This window comes from Echeneis naucrates, chromosome 19, assembly GCF_900963305.1.
Source record: "Echeneis naucrates chromosome 19, fEcheNa1.1, whole genome shotgun sequence".
Taxonomy (NCBI): domain Eukaryota; kingdom Metazoa; phylum Chordata; class Actinopteri; order Carangiformes; family Echeneidae; genus Echeneis; species Echeneis naucrates.
This window is the reverse complement of record NC_042529.1, coordinates 12551161-12573206: the sequence shown is the minus strand read 5'-3', so window position 1 is coordinate 12573206 and position 22046 is coordinate 12551161. Positions and strand designations below refer to the sequence as shown.

The following is a 22046-nucleotide window of genomic DNA, read 5'->3' as shown; positions in this document are numbered from 1 at the left end:
TAAATGTTGTATGCAAGGTTTATTTATTTTTTTTATTTTATTTTATTTTTGCGTTCTAACAAATAAAACCAAGAACCCAGGTGTTAACATTATGACAAATATTAATAAGGTATACGTATATCTGTCTCTATGAACATTTTTAATCATTGTCATTTATCTGACACTTCGGAGATACTTGCAACTTGATTGTTTTTAAATATAAGATACACACAAATGCGTTTAACAGCAGTAGGGGCTAGTTATACCTGAAAGATATTACAAACAGCTCATCAAGACGAATTTGCCAAAAGTAAACCAATAATATATAATATTCTTTTATGTTTAGATTCATGATATGTTGTTTTTGATTAAACTTTACATGCCCCCTCTCATCTCCCAAGCTATTAGGTGTGTGCCTGCAGTGCCTGTATCTCTCTTTAGACCGGCATGTGTTCATCAGCCAGCTGCACATGGTAATCAATGCGAGGAACGCATAGAAAGCGGGAAAATGATCGGGATCGGAATGATTGTGTCTGAAACATCAGATTACCACAGAGCCGCCTGCAATGGATCGGCCCTTTGCTGCCCCATCTGCCGTTAACTCGCCATGCAAATCCAATTATGTTCTTATGGTGCCCGGTCTAAAAATAGTTGAAAATGACGGAAAACACAGAAACAACGCGTCATTAGTTGGTAGTAGAGAGGAAATTATGTTATGGAGCTGATGTGTCCTTTCAGAGGAGACGACTGATCTGTCATATGTGATAGAAACTGCCATGAAGGCCCAAAACAATCACGCCGGGGAGAGGTGGCTGAAATGGCAGCACGGGCTGCATAAGAGGAAGGATTAGAGCGGCGGATGTCTGAAGGAATTTAAGAAGAATCCCTAAAGATCCTGTATGAAATAAGGTAGGCCACATGTAAAAATACAAATAGTTTTTTTTTTTTTTTCGTCCGAACATTACTAATCGAATCACTGGTAACCTTAGAAATATGTGTTTGCAGATTAAGTGCTCATGGCAACCAATACAAATATCCATTAATCAGCATGTTTTATTTTTTTTTTCTTTTGTTTTGTGATTCTTTATTCGTTAAATCAACTGCTGTAACAACTCGATATCCCACAAAGACCATACGATGAGGAAATTTGTTTGCAAAAGCCCGTGTGATCAATCAGATTTCCATGGATGAATTTAAGGCATTTGACTGAACCGCAGTGCACCGTTATGGTGTTAATAATGTTGTTAGTAAAAACTAAAACTGCAGCGTCTATAAGACAATAATCGGGACAAAACAAAATTTCCACTGGAACTCAGACTTCTACATTCTGTGTGAGTTTAGGCCAAAATGGACATGGACATCGCTTTATTTTCATAGACAGCAGGTGGTATAGTTGGGGAGTTTGATTTGTTTCCATTAGATGTAATTCCTCTAAACCCTAAGCTTGTCTGTCTGAAACTCTGACGTCTAAATATTCCTCTGACATACATTTCAGTGGGATTCAAGGCAATTGAATCGCTCAGTGTAGTGTGTGTGTGTCTGTGTGTCCTGTCAGGATGGGTACATTTGTGACCCTGGCAGAAGTGCTGGAGGCCCGGGGTTCACCTCTGGATGAGGATGAGGTCTGGTGTCTGCTGCTCGCCACCACTGAGGCCCTCCTGGACATCTCAAAAAAAGGTAACTAAAGGCCATTTTGAACTGATGTAACTGTTACCAGGCTACAGGGTTTTGTTGAAAGGTGGTGTTCAAGAGCACCGGTCAGAATGAGTTTAAAATGTGCTCAACCTGAACCTTTGTATTCATATTAATATGTCCAATTCACTCTTGCACTCCCTTATTCTTTGCTTTATTTTAATATCAGTCACACATCCACAAAGTTCAGTTTCCTTTCGAGCATGTCTTTGTCAGATGTGTAACATTATTTTACACGCAATTTGGGAAATTTCACCACTTTTTGTTCTGCTCTCTGCTCAGGTTCAGGAAGCATGTGCAGTGTGTTGAGCCCAGGCTCGGTGCTGCTGTCAGCCAACGGGAGTCTGGCCTTCAAGAGCTGTGCTCGATTTGAAGACGTGGCCTCCTTCACAGCTCCTGAGGTCCAGCAGACTCACGCTGCCTCCACCAGGACTCCAGCTGAAAAGGTCCGAAAACTCTGACTTGTATAGTTGCTTTGAGGACTTCACATAGATTGATATGAACGTTTTATTTTTCCAGCATCTTATTGCATATTTTTGTTGTTTTATTCTTTCAGGCCTACAGATCATTCAAATGAAACAAGGGGAAAAACACTCTGTTATTGATGCATAATGTATTGAATGTGCCACACTTTAAAGCTTCGCCAGATGAAATTGATTTATTTTAGGAGGATACCAGTAAAAACACTGATGCAGGCCAGGAAATTAGGTTCACGGTCGGTTTAAATTTAAAGTGCTAAAACTGTTGGGAATCAGTTAACAGCATGGGCGTCACCCATATTGGTGCACTGTAATCCAGAAAATGCGCTATGAACAGAGTGTTTTTAAATGTACTTATTCTGCTTCCTCTCAGATGGTCGTCTACTCACTGGGGATGACTCTCTACTGGTGTGTTGATTACCATCTACCTCACAATCAGGTACTTTACTCCTCCTTATCCTTCCTCTCTCCAAAGCCCATTCATGCATATTCCTTGTACCTCTCCTGATCATCTGTTTTCCTGTCATTGTGTCCCTGCAGCCCGTTCACCTGAGTGCCGAGTTGGAGGGTTTGCTGCTCAGCATGTGCGAGGACGTGGTGGTGGGGAGGACCGACCTGCTGACGGTGCTGGAGACCTGTGAGCTGCACCACAAGGCTGCCATGCTGCCTCCCCCTGAACGCCTCGTAAAGCAGCTGGTTGAGGATGTGTACAAAAACTCAGTGAGTGTGAACAGGGTTTTGTTTTGCTTGGTGATCTTTAGTGTAGTTGATATTTTTGCCAATAGCACATTCTCTCTGCTTGCGCTTTGAGCCAGACAATGATGTCTTTGCAGGTTGATCATGTGTCCATGGCTGAAAATGGATCCCAGCTAACAGACCGCAGTCAAATGGTCAGGGACAGATTACACCGTAAGATACTGATCCTTTTTGTCAGGTTTTAAATATTAGCTTCACATTTTAGGAAATACACTTATTTTCTTTTTTTTGCTGAGAGGATGAATACCATCTATTCTTTCACCAACATTTTATACAGTGCATTGTTTTTGTTTTTAAGAAGTGAAGCAGCACAGCTTCTGGTGAGGGAGAAGTTTTTTATGGATGACATAAGACTAAAATAGAAACATAGAATAATTTATTGTAATAAGGTAAGCCAGCGTTGTGAAGTTGCTGCTGTTAGCTTAGCTTTGCACAAAGACTGAAGGTAGAGGTGCAGAGGTAAGACAATCTACCATGACATTATTTTTACACATTTAGTCTGTGTTTATTTTGAACATTTGATAAAAAAAAAAAAAAAAAAGAAAAGATGTCAGTGTATTGTAGCCCTTAATATACAGTATCTATATATATAATAATTTTAGATGGAGCCAAGTGAGCCGTTCATGTTTGCTGGTATCAATCTTGCGGCCTAATTCTCAGCAAGAAAGAGACTAAGTGTACCATTTAAATGCGGACATAAGTATTACAGACCATTTTGTTTTGCAGGGGGTTCTTTTAGTTACTCATCATGGGCGCTGAGAAAGAAGATTTCTAGAACATTCTCAGGAGCATCTTATCCATCTGAACCCACAGGGTATGAAGTCTGTGTCTAAACATATTGCACACACTTCAGGTTAAAACCGAAATAATGTAAAATTGTTTGCTGCGCAGTAAAACCTAGGTTCAGGTTCAATTTGTGTAGTTGATTAAAGTCGATTGGAAAAAGAGAAATTGGGTGGGAAACGCAAAGCTCGCATTAGATTCAGAAAGCTAAATTCAATTAAAATATATGTTTTTTGGTTACAAGCAATCAATTATAGAGTGACAGATCTTAATTCCCATTACAGTGAAAATGGAAAACTCATTTTCCCCAGGATTTGCCCGGGAGGTCGACACAGAGACAGTTACGCCAGCTGGCAGCCACTGAACCGCAGCCCTTGTAGTCCATATATCGATGGTAATCGAAGCAGCAACTTAAGGTCCCTCGCGCAGTTTCAGTCCACAATGAGTCTGAATGACAAGAAAGTCAAGGTGAGACAAATAATTATATTATGGCAACTAACTTAATATGCTGACATTGACACTTGGATAATTAGATAAAGGGTAAAGGAAATTAAATAGAAGCCCACGCTATGCATTTTGGCTGCAAAACCCTCTGGCAAATTCATCAAATCCCGTTGCCCTCCAGCTTTTAAAACAAAATAAACACACCAAAGTGCTGTCTATGTTACCAGGATTGGTTTACGATATATTTACATTTCTCTTTCCCTTTTCCTTCCTACTGCAGGACATGGGCCCAGAGTTTGTCAGGATGTTGGAGGAGCCACAGGTTATCTTGGAGCTGCCTGGATCGATAGTAGTGAGTTCTTGACTACGTTTTTTGAGGGGTTTACATTTGTCGTTACTGACCTGCACTGCAACTGAAGACATTCACTGACACTACATTTTTGTAGACCCTTGGATGGAAGTTGGACTGAGCAGGGAAAATTTAGAGGTGGTTTGTATGATGTGACTCACCTCCTGAATCTCCTGTTCATTGTGAAGCCTTTGTAAACATAGAATTGACTGCGATTCTTCAACTTCATGACACATTTCTGAGTCTCATATTTGTTTTGAAACCAATTTCCTTTAGTCATTAAGAAAAAGTCAAGAACAGTATTTTGTGATTCAGCAAAGTTCACAAACATTTTTACAAAGGTTATTTTAATGATGTGCTGCAAAATCTGTGTGTTGTCTTTTTGGCAGTCAAAGAAGGGGAAATCTCCAACCACCCAGAGAGAACTGAGTGTGGTGATGCCAAACGGCCAGACCATCCTGCTCAAGTGTGAGGTGAAATCCAGAGGAGGCGACATCTTTGACATGATTGTGGCTCATTCGAACCTGATGGAACATTTTTACTTTGGCCTTGCTTACATTGATGGTAAAGAGGCAGACAATTTAGAGACAGATAGTCAGAAAGTGAGCTGGTCGGTAAGCTTTTATTATTCCACTCAGTCCACTCACATGTTTCTCTCCCTTGGTCAGATAATGAATTTTTCTTTGTGGACAATGACACCAAGATTTCCAAAGTTGCTCCAGATACCTGGAAGAAAGTGCCTACAGCCACCTTTGTTCTTTACTTCAGAGTCAAATTCTTTGTCAAGGACATTTCACTTATTTTGTAAGTATCTGCCTTTCTTTCTCCTGTTATGACCACAAGTAAATGTTACAAAATATGTAACGTGCCTCAAATTATTTAAATGCGTGCTGTCTTGTCCATTAGGCAAAAACAGACCCGCCACCAGTTTTACCTGCAGCTCAGGAGAGACCTTTTGGAGGACAGGCTGTCCTGCCATGAGGAGACAGCTTTGTACCTGGGAGCACTAGCTCTGCAGACAGAATATGGAGACTGCATGCCTGAGGTTGTGCATCTAAAGCTATTTAACCTTATCCTGTTGGTTCACAGGAATAGTCTCCTTTCTAATATTGAACTTCCATAAGCTGGTTTATTCACCATATGGATGATGAAGCAGCAGAGCCTGAGAGATTTAGCCGTTTGTTCAAACTATGTACTGGATTTGTTTGCAGCCGCATTAGTTTAGTCTTGCTGCCATTAAATTCTTGTCCCCAAGCCCAGGCTGAGATAACCCTGTTGAGATTACAGAATAATCAGAGGGCATTTTCTTAAAAATGCTCCTTCAAAGAAACAGAAGACATTACCACTAACTGATCATTTTAATTACCAGTAAATTGATATTCTTATATAAAATTGCTGGATTGTGTCTTTAAAGGCAATACAATGCAAAGATTGTTGCTGGGAACAAAGGAGACAAGTGGTAACCTTTTTTTAAAAACACTGTATCTTTACGACTTCATTTCCAATATGCCCATTGGCTTTCTGGTGGACAAAAAATGATGATTACTCTTTTGTTGCCCTCCCTATATGCTGTAGACTGTATTATGAGCCTCCATAAAAATTGAATTTTAAAATCACGTCATCTCTATTTATGCATGCAGTAGATTACAGAACCAATTCTTATCTGTTGTGTTTAGGTGTGTGGAAGAAACTACTTCCGCCCTGACCAGTATGTCCCTAAAAGTGTGATGGAGAAACGTGCCTTGCCCTGCATTCAGGAGGAGCTGCTCCGACTCCTCACCAACAACGCTCAGATGCTCACAGAGGAATCAGAGCTGGAGTTCCTCAAGGTAGCAAAACAGTCAATTTGCAGTTAAAAATCACCATTTAATGACACTGGGCCTGCTATGATCAACATTACAATCATATGAAGGGCAGTTGCTGCTTTCTACTTCTGCCGTTAGGTCTGTCAGCAGTTGCCTGAGTATGGCGTGTTGTTCCACCGTGTGATGCGTGAGAAAAAGCCTTTAGAAGGAGAGATTATCCTCGGGGTTTGTGCCAAAGGAGTCATCATCTACGAGGTCAAAGACGGCTGTAGATCCACCAGTCAGACATTGTACTGGAAAGAGACAGCAACCATTTCTTCCAATGTGAGTGAAATAATGTCATTTTATTTAGTTTTGTTTATGAAATAAGAAAGAAAAAAAAATTATCATGGAACATGGGATTATTGCTTTCTATTAGTATCTTAGTATTAAAAAAAAAAAAAAATAGAACATTTCCTTCCTGTTCCTGCAGAGGCGTAAATTTGTAGTCGAGAGCCGTGGCAGTAAGAAGAAGTACACCTTCATCACAGAGAGGTCGAAGATAGCCAAATACCTGTGTGACCTGTGTTCAGCACAGCACAAATTCAACAATGAGATGAACTCTCGCCAGCTAAGCCACAGCCTAGTCTCCGGTCAGTTAACCTATTGAACAAGGAGAGGACATTTATGAAGAGACACGACTGATTTTATTAACCGAAGGCCATGTTTCTCTGCCTTTGGATCTTCCAGAGGCAAACATTGTGCAGTATGCAGCCATGTGTCGGGCTCAGAGCGGCCAGCTCAAGTCCTTATCATGTTCGGAAACGCCACAGGATAACAGCGGTCTGAACACACCTCAGGATGAATCCCTGAACAAGCTGTGTGATGACATTGCAGCCAGGATTGAGGCTCGTGTCAAACAGCAGCGCCAGAGCCTCAATGAGCAGAGGTACATAGTGATGTGAGAGCTCCGAATAGATATTTTCCGTCACCTAGAAACTGCAGCAAAAGTAGAACAGCTCTATTTAGTCACTTATTCATAAAGGAGCTATTTCCTTTAGACTCACAGAGACGTTTCACTGTCACTGAAGATGGTTTTCTCTGTTTTTCCACTTCCTGTGATTCTTCTGCAGTACCTGCTCCAGCAGTCAGCGCAGCAGCACTGGGATGCGTTCCCCAGCATTCTCTCAAAAGAGTGGGTCTGAAGCCCCATCTGGTTCTCCTGCAGCTGGAGGTATAGTAGAACAAAGCACTCTGCTCATCTTAGCTAATAACTTACATGTCAGTGTGGTGGTGTACCACAAGGGCCCTAGCTAGTAAGCAGTAAGGTAACTCGACACTGGTTGACTGGAGGTCAAGGTTGGCCGTCTTCACATGACGGTTTGATCCACATACTGTATGAGTTCTTCCCAGTCTTTTAAATTCCATCAATCTACCTCCCCCGTTATCTGTACAACTTATCCATGCAAGGTTTTGCAGGGGCTGGTGCCAATCCTAGTCAACACTGGGTGAAGGCGGAGAGCAGCACACGGCTGACATGTAGAGCTGGACAACCATTCACACCAACAGGCAATTTAGTGTCAGCAGTAAACCAAACTAAACTTGTCTTTGGGCTGTGGTAGGAAGTTGGAGAACCTGGAGGGACTCGCACAGACACAGGGAAACATGCAAAATGCCCTAGATCCGGAATGTTCTCGCTGTCAGGCAACACCATGTTGTCCTAAAAATTGAATTTCAACCCCATTCATAAATAATATAACAGCAAGGTTACAGATTAAGGACTTAAAATGACAAAGAAGCATCAATAAAGTATGCACATGGATGCAACGTGCTAACTCCAACATGCAAAGCTCCTTGCCTGACTGTTTGCAACAGTCCTAAGCACTGCACCCTCCTCCCTCCTACTGATAAAGCATTAGTTTAATTGAGCATTACTGTTAATGTGTACCGTTTTTATTAGACAGTGTCCAGCAACAACACGGGAGTTTAGAGTTCAAGCTTCATCCTCCTAAAGCTGTCTAATTATAAAAGGTCCTAATTGTACTTTGCTCAATCACGAATTCCCTAAAACAAAGCTGTTGTTTGGGCTTTTGGAAAACTCCAGAGGAGATCTTAATGGCTTATTTCACTGTATATCTTACAGAAACCCCAACTAAAACGGCCTCATCGGCGGAGAGAGAGGTCATATGTGTTTCCTTAAAGAAAGACCCAAAGTTTGGCCTTGGTAAGCTGATCACACGCCGTATCAACACTAAGAAGATTTTACCAGTGACTTTAGAAAAAGAATGTTCCACGTACCTGACAGAATAGACGCTCTGTTTTTTTGTTTGCTTTTGTCCTTTCAGGGATAGTGATAGTGGGAGAAGACACTGTGGGGCGTTACGACTTGGGTATCTTTGTTGCTTCCATTGTGCCTGGTGGACCAGCCGATAAAGATGGACGCATCAGGCCAGGTAGATAATTATGTGACTCATTCGTTTTGCTTACACTGCTCACACTGAAGTTCCCCAAAGAATGTTTATATCCCATAGAAGCACAAAGCTTTGTCCTTTGCAGACTTGCATTTTGGAAATGTAACAGCTTGTTCAGTGTTTGTATAAATAGAGCAACCTTGTAATTTGTTATTCCTTCAGTTATTTTGAAAGTGTATGTACCTCCTTTTGGAGCAAAGTGTAAATGGGGGAAGAGAGGGGACACTATACATGCCTTTGGGGTCACAAGTGGATTTAGAAGTGATGGCGGAGGTCTTCCCTTCTCCACTGTTAATGGACAGCAGCACCATTTCACTATGACCTTTGCCCTCAGGTGGCCGTCTGATCTCTCTGAACCACATCAGCCTGGAGGGCGTCACTTTTAGCGAGGCAGCAGAGGTCATGCAGAACAGCCCTGAGGAGGTGCAGCTCATTATCTCACAGCCAAAAGGTGCTCTGGGTGTGTGTGTGTGTGTGTGTGTGTGTGTGTGTGTGTGTGTGTGTGTGTGTTGTAGCTGTGATCTTTGCTCCTCTTTGTTTGCATCTACAATACGGGTCTTACTAACTAACCTATTCTACAGATACACCTGCTCTGAAATAATAAAATGTACAAAATTGTTGTGTTCAATCCTTGTCTTAGTGCTGAACAGTTTCTTGTCTGTACCTTTCCTGTCCCTCTTTGGATTGTTTAGGTATTAATATGTAAAAAATTTGTTTTTTTTTTGTGTACTTTTATAGTTTGTCTTCCTGCAAAATGTCAGTTTGTGTCCCACCTTCTCAAGGGGCAGAGAAATTCACCGTAGAACAGCTGGTTCCTGTTCAATATTAAATGCTGAAACTGAAAAGAATCCAGAAAAGAAGACAGTTAACTTATTTTATCTTGCAGTAGTATTTTGACTCGTGAGAAATTCTCACTGGACCAGTGTGGCCTGGCGAGCCAAAAGTCACATGGCTGATGGAGGCAAATGAAGGTGTCAGGAAGTTACTGATCATAGCAAAAGCCACAAATTGGAAAAATAAGTAAAACTCTGAGCAATGAACCTTTTTCAGGTCTTTTAAGCTCAGATATATTCTCGCATACATTTTGGGTGACAGGTTTTTAGAATTTCTCATCTACAGTTTGATCAATCGTTTCTGCTGTTGCATCTGTACAAAAATTTGATAAGCTTAGCACTGAGGCTGTGAAATGAAAAATGGCTGACCAAGCTCTCTGCAAAGGCAACGAAAAGTTTTTGAGGTTTAACTGTAAGTGACGTAGCTTTGTTTTGTTTTGTTTTGTTTTTTTCCCCCCTCCAGTCTCCCTCAGTCCCAACAGTGTGTGCTCTCCTGTGCCGAGGAATCACGAGTCCCAGAACATGCTGATGGCCTACACCCAGTCTGGAGACGACAACCTGGACGATGTAGTTTCGGTCATGATGACGCCGAAGACTGGTAACAGGCTGCACGTCCCCAGTGAAGTACGGGGCCTCAGTGCACAGGTAGAATCAGGGTGATGCTTCAGCTGGTAATATGAATTCTGTCTTTATTCGTGGTTATTTCGTGCCTTTTAACCTTTAAGATCCCATATGGGAGGTCAGACTGAATTCATATCAACAATATAAACAACTTTCTGTACTTCTAATGAATCTCATTTTCTTTCATTCAACAACGTCATGTTTAATATAGTTAGCTTGACTTCTTATATATACTTTTTATTATTTATTTTTTTTTTTCCGATCAGACCTGAACTTTCTGTCTGTGTCAGTTTCAGGACAACTGTTCACCAACTTCCCCGACACCCTGTGTGAGGCCAGAGGAGATCACTGTGGAGCTCAGGAAGATAGCAGGAAGTCTGGGCATTGGCATCACTGTGAGTATATGAAATTACTACGATGAGTTACTGAAAGTCCACTGGTCACGAACGGTATATGCAGATATTTCATTACTCTGAAAATGTAATTTCAATGAAACTTGCCATTGTTATCCCCTTGATAAGCTTTGTTTAACTGCATCAGAGCAAGGATGATGAATTCTCCAATTCTGCCTCGATCCATCTAATTAAATTGTCAACAAATAATTTGATGAAAAACAGTAGGAATGAACAGTCAGAGGGGACAATTAGCTCAAGAACTCATCTCAGCAATGGGTCACAAAGTCCACCCCTCTCAATCTGATTAACATCTGTGGTCTAACAAGATTAGAGATAGAGACAGAGGGAGGGTGTGGTGGGACCATCATCACTGCACTATGAGCTTTGTGGCAACTATTGGAAGTGAAAATACTTAAATTAGTCGTAGCCCGTGGTGATGATAAACCAATGCCAGCTGATTTTATCACGATAAATCTATTTGCTTCTACTCTAAGACATAGTTGATCCATATATTCCATGTACTCCAGGGATGTATGCGGAATATATCCCTGGAGCAGATCTATAAAAAGCACGAAAGTGAAGCTGTGCGGTCCATCAGTGAATGCAATAAACACGTTCATTACAGCCATGTTTCCTCTTCCCACAAGGAGAATATCACTCATGGACTAAAAGAATCTGTTATTGATTGTGCAGGGTGGCGTCAACACTAACCTTCCTAATGGAGGAATCTACATTAAGAGCTTAGTTCCAGGAGGAGCTGCAGAGAGAGATGGTCGAGTACATTCAGGTAATATCTGATCCCACTGAGCCAAGGCCTGCATGTCTCCCTGTGAAGCAAAATTCTGGGATTTTGTATTGCAGCTTGTCATCACTAACTAATAAGTGGGAAAACTGAGCATGTTGGGAGGTAGTCGGTGCTTTCAAAGCAAAATGAATAATACAGCAAGCCAGAAATGCAAAGCGACAAAAGAATCTGCGCTGAGACACACTCAACGAAGAAGTGAAACAAGGGGAGGGAAAAACAAATTCAAAGAGATCATTTTCTGTAATGAAGCTTTCTGCCTACGTGTCTCCATCTGTTTGTTTTACAGGTGACAGGCTGCTGGAGGTGGATGGAATTAGCTTTCAGAGGTTCACCTACCAACAGGCTGTGGAGTGTCTGAGCAAAACAGGAGAGGTAAAGTGAGACCGTGGTCAGTTTGGGCATTCATTCTATCTGGAACAGGAAATGGGACAGGGGGAAGGGGAATGGCACGACGGAAAGAGTCTGCCTACCCTGACCGGGTAGCAGATGATAATTTCTAGTTTACTGCTCATTCTGTTCGTTTTCCTCCCAGTCACATTCTTCTCACATCCTCCAGGTGGTAAACTTTGTTGTGGAGAGGGAGTTGATGAACCTGCCCAGGGTGTCTCTTAGTACAGATAGCAGCAGCGTATACAACCAGAGCCTCAGTGCTGCTGCTGCCAGCTGCTCGTCCCTCAGCACCCGTCCAAACACGAGCAGTGAGCGGCCCAGGGACTACAGCTTCGTCACTGATGGTAGGACACTTCAAACGGTTAAAAATACTTACGAGCTCCTCAGCACGCAAAGAAAGTTAATGATCTCTCCCTGGGAACGGCGCAGAAATATTGCAGCATTCACGCAACCTTCCCACGATAAACAAACGATTAAAGTGCAGTCCCCTCAGAGAGAAATAAACCTACAGCGCAAGGTCCTCAGAGAACTTGTCTACTCTAAGCTTCCTTGTCTTTAATAGCATCCAAGCTAGCCTGAGTGCTTCAAGGTGAACTTTCACACACTTCCTCCTATTCATCCTGATCTCCCTGACTGACCCTGACCCATTTATCCCGCCTGGCCTCCCTTATCCTGCGGCCTGCCCATCTTGATCTGTCATCCCCGCGTCTCCTCTTGTCCTTTCCACTGAAAGACACACAAAGGACACCGAGTGGAGTCCTGGTGAGAGGCTCATATCTTGTCCACCGTTAAAACGTTGAGCATGCATTGTGAGTGAGTGAGCATTGCAGCCATTTTCTCATAGACTTTAATAGCATCTGACTTCTTTCAACCAGTGCAGTTGCGCCCTGATGGCCATTAGATAGAATGAAAGTTTAAGACACTGCAACAGTGACCTCCAGTTTCAAATCTTGAATCCACGTCTATCTGATGGCAGTCTACGGGTCCAACACAGGGGTTTTGCTCACACATGGTTATGGCTTCATGGATTTTTAATTGAAGGCATTGTACCTTTAGAATGAAACAACCTTTCCATTTTCCAGTCTTCATGCTTGGCTGAACTAAAATAAAGAGTCATATTTTCCCAGTGGAGAAGTTATTATTGTCACTTACCAATTTCAGCTGTATTGACCTTTTAGGGACAAGGCCCAAGATTACACTGTTATCATCACTTCACAAGTTGGATAATGGGACTGTAAAAATTCCTTTTTTTGCATTTGTTTTACATTTTATTAATTTTTATACTGCAGTTTAATGTTCAGACAATCAGATTTTATGTTTTGTCTTTTCCTGTCGTTACACTTCCTCCTTTCATCCTTCTCCTCTACCCACTTCCTTTATTTCCTGAACTCCTTCTTCTTTAATTCCTCATTACTCCGTCACTCCCTCCATCCTCCCACAACCCAACCTTCAGACAACACCCAGGAAGTGACCCTGACCAAGGGTGCCAATGGCCTAGGCTTCAGCTTCCTAATGTGCGAACTAGACCCACCCACTCGGGACTTTGGCAGCCTGGTCCGGATAAAGCAGCTTTTCTCAGGCCAGCCGGCTGAGCAGAGTGGCAGGATCCAGGAGGGAGACGTCCTGTTGGCTGTGAATGGCCAGTCACTGAAGGAGCTGTCCTATCCGGTATGTGCCAGTTCACATTTGGTAAAGTTTTACCTTCGATCATCTTACTTCTGAAATTGGAATAGATGCTGTCCTGTCAGACTCAGTGAGCTGTTTTACGTAAGGTTGAGCTTTTTAAAGGTCATTCACCAGTCCATCACAGGGCCAACACACAGAGACAGACAGAGACCAACAACCACTCACACTCAGACCTACAGACAATTTAGAGCCACCAGTTAACCCAAACATGATGTCTTTGGATGGTGGGAGGAAGCCCACGTGGAGAACATGTAAATCCTGCACAGAAACACCCTTTCGAAACATCTTTGGTCAAAATGTACACATGCAACTGTTCGAATCTTATAAACATAAGTTTGTATGTTTCTCTAAATGTTTCAGAGAATTAGATGCCGTAATTGTACAATAGATTAATTAACATCACTGACATTTTTTTTTTAATCTGTTATTGATATTATTAATAATAATCCATGGGCACAGTTGACCTTTAAATTAGCTTTTCAGGAAATGTTCATTAGTTGCCTTGTCGTTTTACTGTATGAGAAGAGAATGGTGAGAAGAAATTTAGAAAACTAAAACTGGGGACATATTGGGGTTGTTAATCACAATTACCAGCTCAAGTAATACAGCTCTTTCTACCAGAAAAGAGGTTTATTTCGCTATTTCTCCTCATTTACAAGGATAGAAAGTGTTCCCTCTGGTTTGAGGTTAGGAGTGAAATGTTTTTTTTTTGTTTGTTTGTTTGTTTTTAAATAATGATCTTCCATTAAAATCTTTCCTGTTGGCCATGATGGATTAATGTTGATTGGAGTACATGTTTAAATTAGACAGTTAGTTAAATGTCTATCATCAACGCATACGTGATGTGATGTGTCACAGTGCCTTGTGTTCACTTGCTTTGTTTTTGTAGCGTTCTGTGGTCTGATCTGGGCTGTATGGATCAATGCACTCACTGTCTATGGAAAGCCTTGATTCAGAGCTGATTTAATATTGCAAGCATATTACATATAAATGTGTGTGTCAACACGTATGTGATAGGTCGTATGGGTGGCTCACAAAAAATGCGATACCTGATAGAAAACGGCAGTTTCAGTTATGTTTTATTTCTGTAGAAGGTGCTGAGGCTGTTCAAGACTTCACCACCAGAGGTTCGACTGACTCTCTATCGGCCTGCTCCCGGTAAACACACACACACACACGCGCGCATATTGTGACAAACACACAGATTCTTCCATTCAGTACTTTACTCACCTCTTTGCTCTGCAGGGGTCCTTCCATCCATCGATCAGCTCACTGGCACATGAGTTCGACTACGGTGATGGAGACGTGGCTGATAAGGCTCTTCTGCTCAGTGGACGGGAGCATTAAGCTGATCTTATCAATCAATACCAACCCTGCAGAAAGGTCAGTGATGGTCCCCAGTGTCAGATGATGTGATGTGACTTGACAGGACACACACTGACAGGTTCACATCCTATGTTGTCATATCTGATCCTATTTTCACCTTTCGTCAGCGTGACACAAAGACACTGGGAAGTCTGTTTAACGTTGTCCAGTAAGCCAGACGGATGAATCTCAGCATGATGCAGCTCCGAGTGACCCAACATGACATTTTATATTACACATTATTAATATTAGATATTATTGATAAGATTATGAGGTCAAACATCACATTTCCATAAAAGTGCCCATAGGCAATCTGTGTCTGTCCCACACACAAAATGACAAAATAATAGTGCTGTTTTGTCGTGTTTGTTTCACAGGCATACTGTTGACACATGTGGAAGGAAGGCCAGATGTTGAGTGTAGCCTACAGAGGTTTGTGAAGATAACAGGATAAAGAGGTGAGCGACTGAATATCTAGGGGAAAATAATTGCACAGTTTTTTTTTTTTTTTCATTGCATTTTTTTCTTTGATTTGTATCTTACATGCATAACCAAACACAGCATTCAGTCGGGCAACCAGACACCACAAATGTAGAAATGACTAGTGATGAGCAGCAAGGCTATCAGTTTTATGTGTTGCTTTCATAATCAGTGCATCCTGCTTAGCTTGAATAGCAATGCAGGCCTTAAAAGAAAAAAGCACACCAGCTGCAATGCACCAGAGCCCAGTGTAACCTGACTCCAGTCGACAGAGCGAGGTCTGGTTTAACAGTTCGACTGAGAGGAACAGAGGGGTCCTGTAGCCCGTTCAGTCTAGACCTCTTCTGTTGATGGCTGAAGCCGATATTTAAAACATGGGAGGCGGTCTGGCTACATCAACGGACCAGAGTTGATTGTTTGCAGAATGCATTACTTGGCATTACTAGGCTGCTGAAAGGTTTTACAGCAGTGATTTCACAACATTTACACTGTGGATGAAAAACCCCAAAAAAAAACCTCTTTTGGTGTCAGACCAAAAGAGTTTTCATGTAGACAAAACAGCACAGCACCTTTTAACTTAATTTACTCCGGAATTTTTCCTGATGGCTCTTGTTTTTTTCAGTTACATTAAAATAAAAGCCATCTTAGGCTTAATCAGTGAATCACAGTCTTCCACATTTATCAACAGAGACAGAAATCCAATCCACATCCGTGACCTTCACCACTTCAGAAACATTTTCAAAATTAATTAAGCTGCCTCAAAGTTTCAACTTTGAATGAATTTTATTAGCTATTCCTATTTTTGGCCACGAGGTGGCAGCATAATGCTTCGTGTAACAACATCTTTCTTTTTGTGCTGTGCATTTCTTAGTTAACGGTCTTTCATTTTTTTTTCTCCTCACAGAAAAGGCAGACAGCAACAAAAGAAGAAAGGCAAAAATGAATTGCAATAGAAGCCCTTTTGCAAAGACACTAAAGGCAGATTTGCAGAATGCCAGTACACAGTCATGAATGCACCGGAGTTGATAAAATATGAATTTCACTTGTACCAAGAAGTGAATTTTTCCCATTTCATTATCCAAACAACTTGTCCCGATAGAGTTCCTGTGGAAGAGGGCGGGGCCAGTCCCACCTGACATGGGGTGAAGCTGCTGCACATCCGGCACAGGCTGTCATACACCTATGGGCACTTTGGAATCTGCAAATGATCTTAATGTGCAATTCTTCAGACTGTGGGAAGAATCCAGAGAACCTGGAGGGAACCCATGCATAACAAAATTGTGAATTCCATTTTTATATCATTAAAGCAATTTTACTAAAAATCAAAATCTGCTGGATGGGAACGTCCATTTCTGCTCATTTCCTCTCATTTGCTCCCTCCCAAAAAAAACGTTAACGTTAAACTGAGTCTGACCTGAATATGGATGATCTGCACAACCATCCAAAAACATTCATTTAGTATCTGGACAAACCAAGAAGTACATATATACACAGTAACACATACACACACACACACACCTCCCTGGGTGAGGAGCCAGTAATGGCCCCTCATAAATAAGGGTTCCTGTATTTCGGTGAAACCCAGTAGTGCATCTGGATCCCATCAGAGCTCGTGTTCCCTTTGCAAATGATCCCAAATGTTTCTAATTATGCCAGAGGAGTCGGCACGAGGCCGTGTGTGCGCGTTTGTGTGTGATTTTTTTTTTTTTTTTTTGCGCATATAATCTCCCTGATGGACATGTACACCCATATACAGGCCTCTGTTTATTCATGGACTTAGTAACAGAGATGGACAGTGTGGTCTTGACCTCTGCAGCCTCTGCTTAGGTCAGTGAATGTGGTGATGGCTGATGAGGGAACAGGATGAAGATGGGTTTTCTGCCAACAACACTCACTGTTTCACTGTTGCTCTTGAGGGTTTTATAATATGGGTGGGTGGGAATTTGAATTGGCCGAGGTAGCAAGAGGAGTTGTGGAAAATGCAAAGAGTAAACAAGTTTTATTGTATATGGATCTGGAGTGAGCAGATCTCTTATGAGAGAAAGTTTTTAGTCTTCGCCACAGTAAAAAAAAACAAAAAACAACACTTCCTCGCACAATTTCCATATTTGAAATCAGTGCTCTGTGTGTAAGACTTGCATAGTGCCTAATGTATGTAAATAGTTAGAATAAAAGGGTGTGGATAACCCTTTTTATCATGGACCATACAAAACATGCGTAATTGATTGTTTGCATTTGCATCGTGTTGTTTCAACCTGGTATGTGCAACATTTCATCGAGGGCTAACTGGTCTTTCACCAGAAATGAATATGCTGGAATGGAGCCATTGACAAAAGAGCGTGCACGGCATTGTGCAATTAAATAACAACAAAAGTGCAATTTTCTTGAAAAAGAATTGCTATAGTCCTTAAAAACCTGCTGGAAATGTAGTTGATCTTTATAGGAGACATTTACCAGCCAATCAAACGGAGTGCAAGACTAAATTCATTCTTTAAATGTTCGTGTTGCCTTAAATAAATCAAAATATATGACTTTATTCATATTCATTATTAATTACCCCTCCATATATTAATCATTCCAGGCAGGGTGTATATTGTATAGAGTTACAAAGAACGTCCATATACAGTAATTGAATCTCAAATCTGGGGTCTGCCCCGACCTGCTGCTGACCTGGATGTAAGCACGAAGAACGTGACATAAGAGAGTCTGGCTCCTAAAACCATAAAAGCTGCAGATTGTTTTATACCGCGTCTCCAACACATGGATGTGGATAAACATCTCGGCTCCTGATGTGGAGTCACATGCCGGAGCTCCATGACCCCCAAAGTAACATGAAAAACACCAACCAGACAAATGGGCATAGTGATGCAGTTTGGCAGGCCTCAAAGGCCTCTCTCCATATTACAAGTCATTGTGAACAATTCACATTTTCCACTGCAGCCACCGTGACGCACGGGCCCGTCCAGAGGCAGCGATGGATGCTGGGTGATTGCATGAGTTTGGGCCGTTCGCCTCCGCTTTGATGCCATGTCTCGTTCAGCTATTTCCCCAATTAAATTGATTGTGCTAATGTGTAAAGTGGGCTGCGACGATTAAAGGTAAGCCATGTTGTTTTTGAGAAGGGCCTCATATCCATCACCATGGTGGCAACGCCAAACATCCTCTGACTAAACTGTAGGCTCGGAAAAAAGCCTTCCAGCTCTGTTGAAAATGTAAAGCGGAAATCATCATTTTTGACTTATTACTGGCAAGTGCCAAAGGATATCCTAATTATAATTGTATCCTGACCGAAATGAGTGGATTTTTAAAAACGAAAACAATGTTAATTGCTCATTTTAAGGGAGCAATAAGCCAGCTTTCTGAGGGAGTTGAAAAGGCAGAGGAGAGTGAAACTGTAATGGAGAAGACGACAATGAAAAGGAAGCAGTCAAAAGTGAATAAAAGTTCAATACGTCCACTAGATGAATAGGGAGTGAGGGGTAAGTGGGAGGAAGTACACATGTGCAAACGCAGACGGACACACTTTCAGGGAAAGTGAGAGAATCAAAGGAAATATATCACAGTGTGTCAACACTGCAGCATGGGAGGTCGCCCCCGGGGGGGGATCACAGACGAGAAATTCAACAGCTCTTTCAGTGGAAATCCTGATCACACATCTTCACCACTTCAGGGAAGCAAAACAAGTTCCATGGAGGCCGGAGCCAGAGCTGTGGCTGTCTTCATCCAAGAAGAGGAAAGGATCATAGAAGATTTACTCATTTTGATCACAGAGGTCTGATCATTTCAGATCCGAACAATGAAATGAGTCATTATGGCATTTGCTTTCTTCCAAAATCACCATAATGTTGCCAGAGGCCGGTAAGGTTTCTGATTGATGACAAATGTCGAGTGATTATTTCATTAGATGAGATTTGCAGCTTTTCACAACTCTCTGTGGAATAAACACTTATTTCCAGCCAGAGCAACTTGAAGTCATTAACAGGATCCACATATTCACCAAACGTGTGCCATGCCTGCTGAACGCCCCTTGTTAAGGCTAAGCCCTTCGGACTGTGACACATTACGTGAACAGAATCTACCAACCACTGGGTCCCGGAACACGGGTCGCGTTATCACATTGAAAAATGTGATAAGTGGACATGAATTTAGGGAGGACATTAAGCAAAACATTGCGCTGCAAATGTGAATATCTGGCACATTTTGTGTGGATTTTTGATAATTAAGATACTCTCCGAGTGGAGAATAGATTAGGGAGATTGCCTCATGGTCTCAGGAGGCCGGTTGCAGGAGACTGCCTGCATGGGAAGACCAGCCAGTGGGGTGGGAAAGTAATTTGGTGCAACGATGACCACTGTCTGCAGCAGCATCTGGCCCGTGTCTTGGCTGGGAATGGTCGAAACCTTTGATCTGGAACTATTGCACACAGCTACACCAGCTTTTGGATGGTTTGATCTTCAAGCGCCGAGCTGTCATTCAACTCTTGACTGTCAGGCCTGAGGTCCAGATGGAAGTTTTAGAGAAGGTTTAGCGTTAAAAACTTTTTTTTTTTTTTTTTTTTTTAGAAAAAAGTCCAAGTTCTGGGGGTTTGGCTCTGACCTATGTTGTGATGTGCTGACGTCAGTGAGTTTTGGTTTGGATCCCTAAGAATGCACTGACTCTCAAGATAAAGCCAGTCGTATCTTCAGCTACCTTCATAAGCTGATTAATTTACATCATGATCTGTTTCGCACATGAAGGATAAAGAATATTTTTTCAAGATTCCTTTTATTGTTGCCCAGTGAAAACAGCAAGCAAAAAAATACAAATAATTTTTAGATTTGAATTACCAATTGCTACGAATAAACTATGAACTTCCCCCCGTTATAATTCCTCAAAGTTATTTGGCAATAAAATCATTTTATATGTGATTATGGCTCAGGTCACTCAATAAAAAAACAATCATCCTTAACTCTAGCTTGAAACTTTGGTGTGCTCATTCCCATGTTAGTCTGGGCCATTCCTGGCAGCTCAACACGGTCCGTATTCTTTTGATATCATAAATCTGGGTTTTCATCTGTCACTCAGCACCTTCTCCTGAAGAAAACCATCTGTGCAAAGGATCAAACAGCCAAAAGCAAAGAGGCTCAGTCTCCCTGCAGCAGAGTCCAGGGCCCATGTTCTCTGTGGTTCAAGGCCAGAACTTCTGGTTATGGACTTACAATCAGGGAGGTATTTTACTTGTAGCAGACACAGACAGAGGAGTGATGGGACTTCAATTTCCCCAGGTCCCTTTACAGTGATGATAAGACCAGAAGGATGAGGTATTGTGCGACAAATTAAGTCATTTTTCCAAATGCCTTAATGAGCCTCGCATAAAGGGATGGAGCTCAGCGATGCCAAAAGGCTGGAGACACACGGGCTTGTGTCGCTGTTTTGACATACAGGTTGAGAAAAGGAGATATTAGTCATTGCAGGTTTTAGTGTGCCGGGTTGTTTTCTGTTGCCTACTGCAGAAGGAATTCAGTCACAGCCATTACAGCTTTTTCATTTCAACACTTCCATTCTAACTCAGTATATTTATTCACTGTGCCCATATTTATGAGCGTGGCTTTAGATTTCTGCAGCAGAAGTGCTGTGCATGAAGCTACAGATAGTTTTTGTTGTCGTTGTTGCCACCTTATCCCCCATTTTCAGAACCTAAATATCAAGAGCAAGTTTGGAAAGCATCAGTTGTTAGTATCTCCAGCTGCAGCAACCCAGTGTGTTGAAATGCACTTTTTTGTTTCACCAGTCCATCCAAGGCGTGCTATATCTTCACCGTGTCAAGGCTTTTTCTTGATGTAACTGTGTCAAACTGCAGGGTAACGTTAGACCTGTACGCCCCCCTTCCAAGCTAATTACACCAGAGAGGACCACATTTGTTGAACGCATCGATTAGTCTTCATCCTAAAATGGTGTTTTGCTGCGTTGAAAGTAAATGGCGTAAATTACGTGAATGCTGCTTTTAGCCAACTAATGAGGCTGAAAAAGCTAATGAACTAGCAAGCTCCAATTGGTAAAATGCTGCCAGGGTTCACTGTGCTGATATCCAGAAATCTGGTCTAGTTTTGTGGAAGAAGGATAAAGCTAAGACCTGAAGTTAATGGTCCTTGGGCAATTATGTGAATAAAACACACCACTCAGGGTCTTGATTGCTAAACCTGCCCTTGGTAAAACATTTCGGTCAAGTGTGAGATAGAAAGTCAATTCTCCATCCACAGGAAATCAGGACTCTCCGCAAATAGAAGCGGGTCCGTTAATGGGCCTAATGCATTGTGGTGTTGAATGAAACACGCTCCAGTGAGACTTCATGGTTTGAATCCCGATGTAATGCGCCAACCAGATATGCACGAGAAAGTGAGTGTGGGAAATAAATCAGGATGAGGACTGGTGTTTTACAGTAGGAGGAGGCGTGCTGTATGGCGCTGCAAAGAGACGTCTGAGCTTTTTCTGCCTTCACGTGCTCACGTTGAGGACTGCTGCGGGTTCTGCATGCATCAGGAAAACACGGAGGACATTGTAAATGATGGATTTTATCGCGCAGGAGTAGAGTTACCTCCTGTGGATGTGAAGGTAATAATCATTCCACCGCTCGGGAAGCATGAGCATCTGCCGCATGAATGCGTGTGGTTAAACCTGTATCATCTCTCTCACGTCCTGTAAAGCCCACCCATCTGCTGCCAGGGCCCCGATCATCCAGAGTCGTCCCTTGCTTT

General features: G+C 42.1%; 1 protein-coding gene across 1 annotated transcript; it reads left to right on the top strand.

The window, feature by feature from the left end:
• Nucleotides 1-775: 775 nt before the first annotated feature.
• frmpd2 (FERM and PDZ domain containing 2) lies at nucleotides 776-16496 on the top strand. The gene is made up of 30 exons (XM_029528213.1): nucleotides 776-888; nucleotides 1535-1656; nucleotides 1954-2117; nucleotides 2524-2589; nucleotides 2691-2870; nucleotides 2984-3059; nucleotides 3633-3720; nucleotides 4001-4157; nucleotides 4414-4485; nucleotides 4872-5046; nucleotides 5151-5286; nucleotides 5389-5527; nucleotides 6159-6311; nucleotides 6426-6611; nucleotides 6760-6919; nucleotides 7017-7215; nucleotides 7400-7500; nucleotides 8410-8490; nucleotides 8612-8719; nucleotides 9072-9188; nucleotides 10034-10215; nucleotides 10488-10586; nucleotides 11280-11373; nucleotides 11678-11763; nucleotides 11948-12125; nucleotides 13235-13449; nucleotides 14559-14625; nucleotides 14713-14850; nucleotides 15210-15290; nucleotides 16217-16496. Exons 2-28 carry the CDS (start codon nucleotides 1536-1538, stop codon nucleotides 14748-14750), a joined length of 3438 nt encoding a protein of 1145 aa, XP_029384073.1. The 5' UTR covers nucleotides 776-888; nucleotide 1535; the 3' UTR covers nucleotides 14751-14850; nucleotides 15210-15290; nucleotides 16217-16496.
• The last annotated feature ends 5550 nt before the right edge of the window (nucleotides 16497-22046 follow it).

Excerpts from the sequence above, each read along its gene's own strand:
- frmpd2 (XM_029528213.1), top strand. The coding sequence starts at position 1,536 with ATGGGTACATTTGTGACCCTGGCAGAAGTGCTGGAGGCCCGGGGTTCA. Across the intron at positions 7,216-7,399 it reads CAGAGCCTCAATGAGCAGAG|TACCTGCTCCAGCAGTCAGC; the intron begins GTACATAGTGAT and ends ATTCTTCTGCAG. Across the intron at positions 8,720-9,071 it reads AGATGGACGCATCAGGCCAG|GTGGCCGTCTGATCTCTCTG; the intron begins GTAGATAATTAT and ends CTTTGCCCTCAG.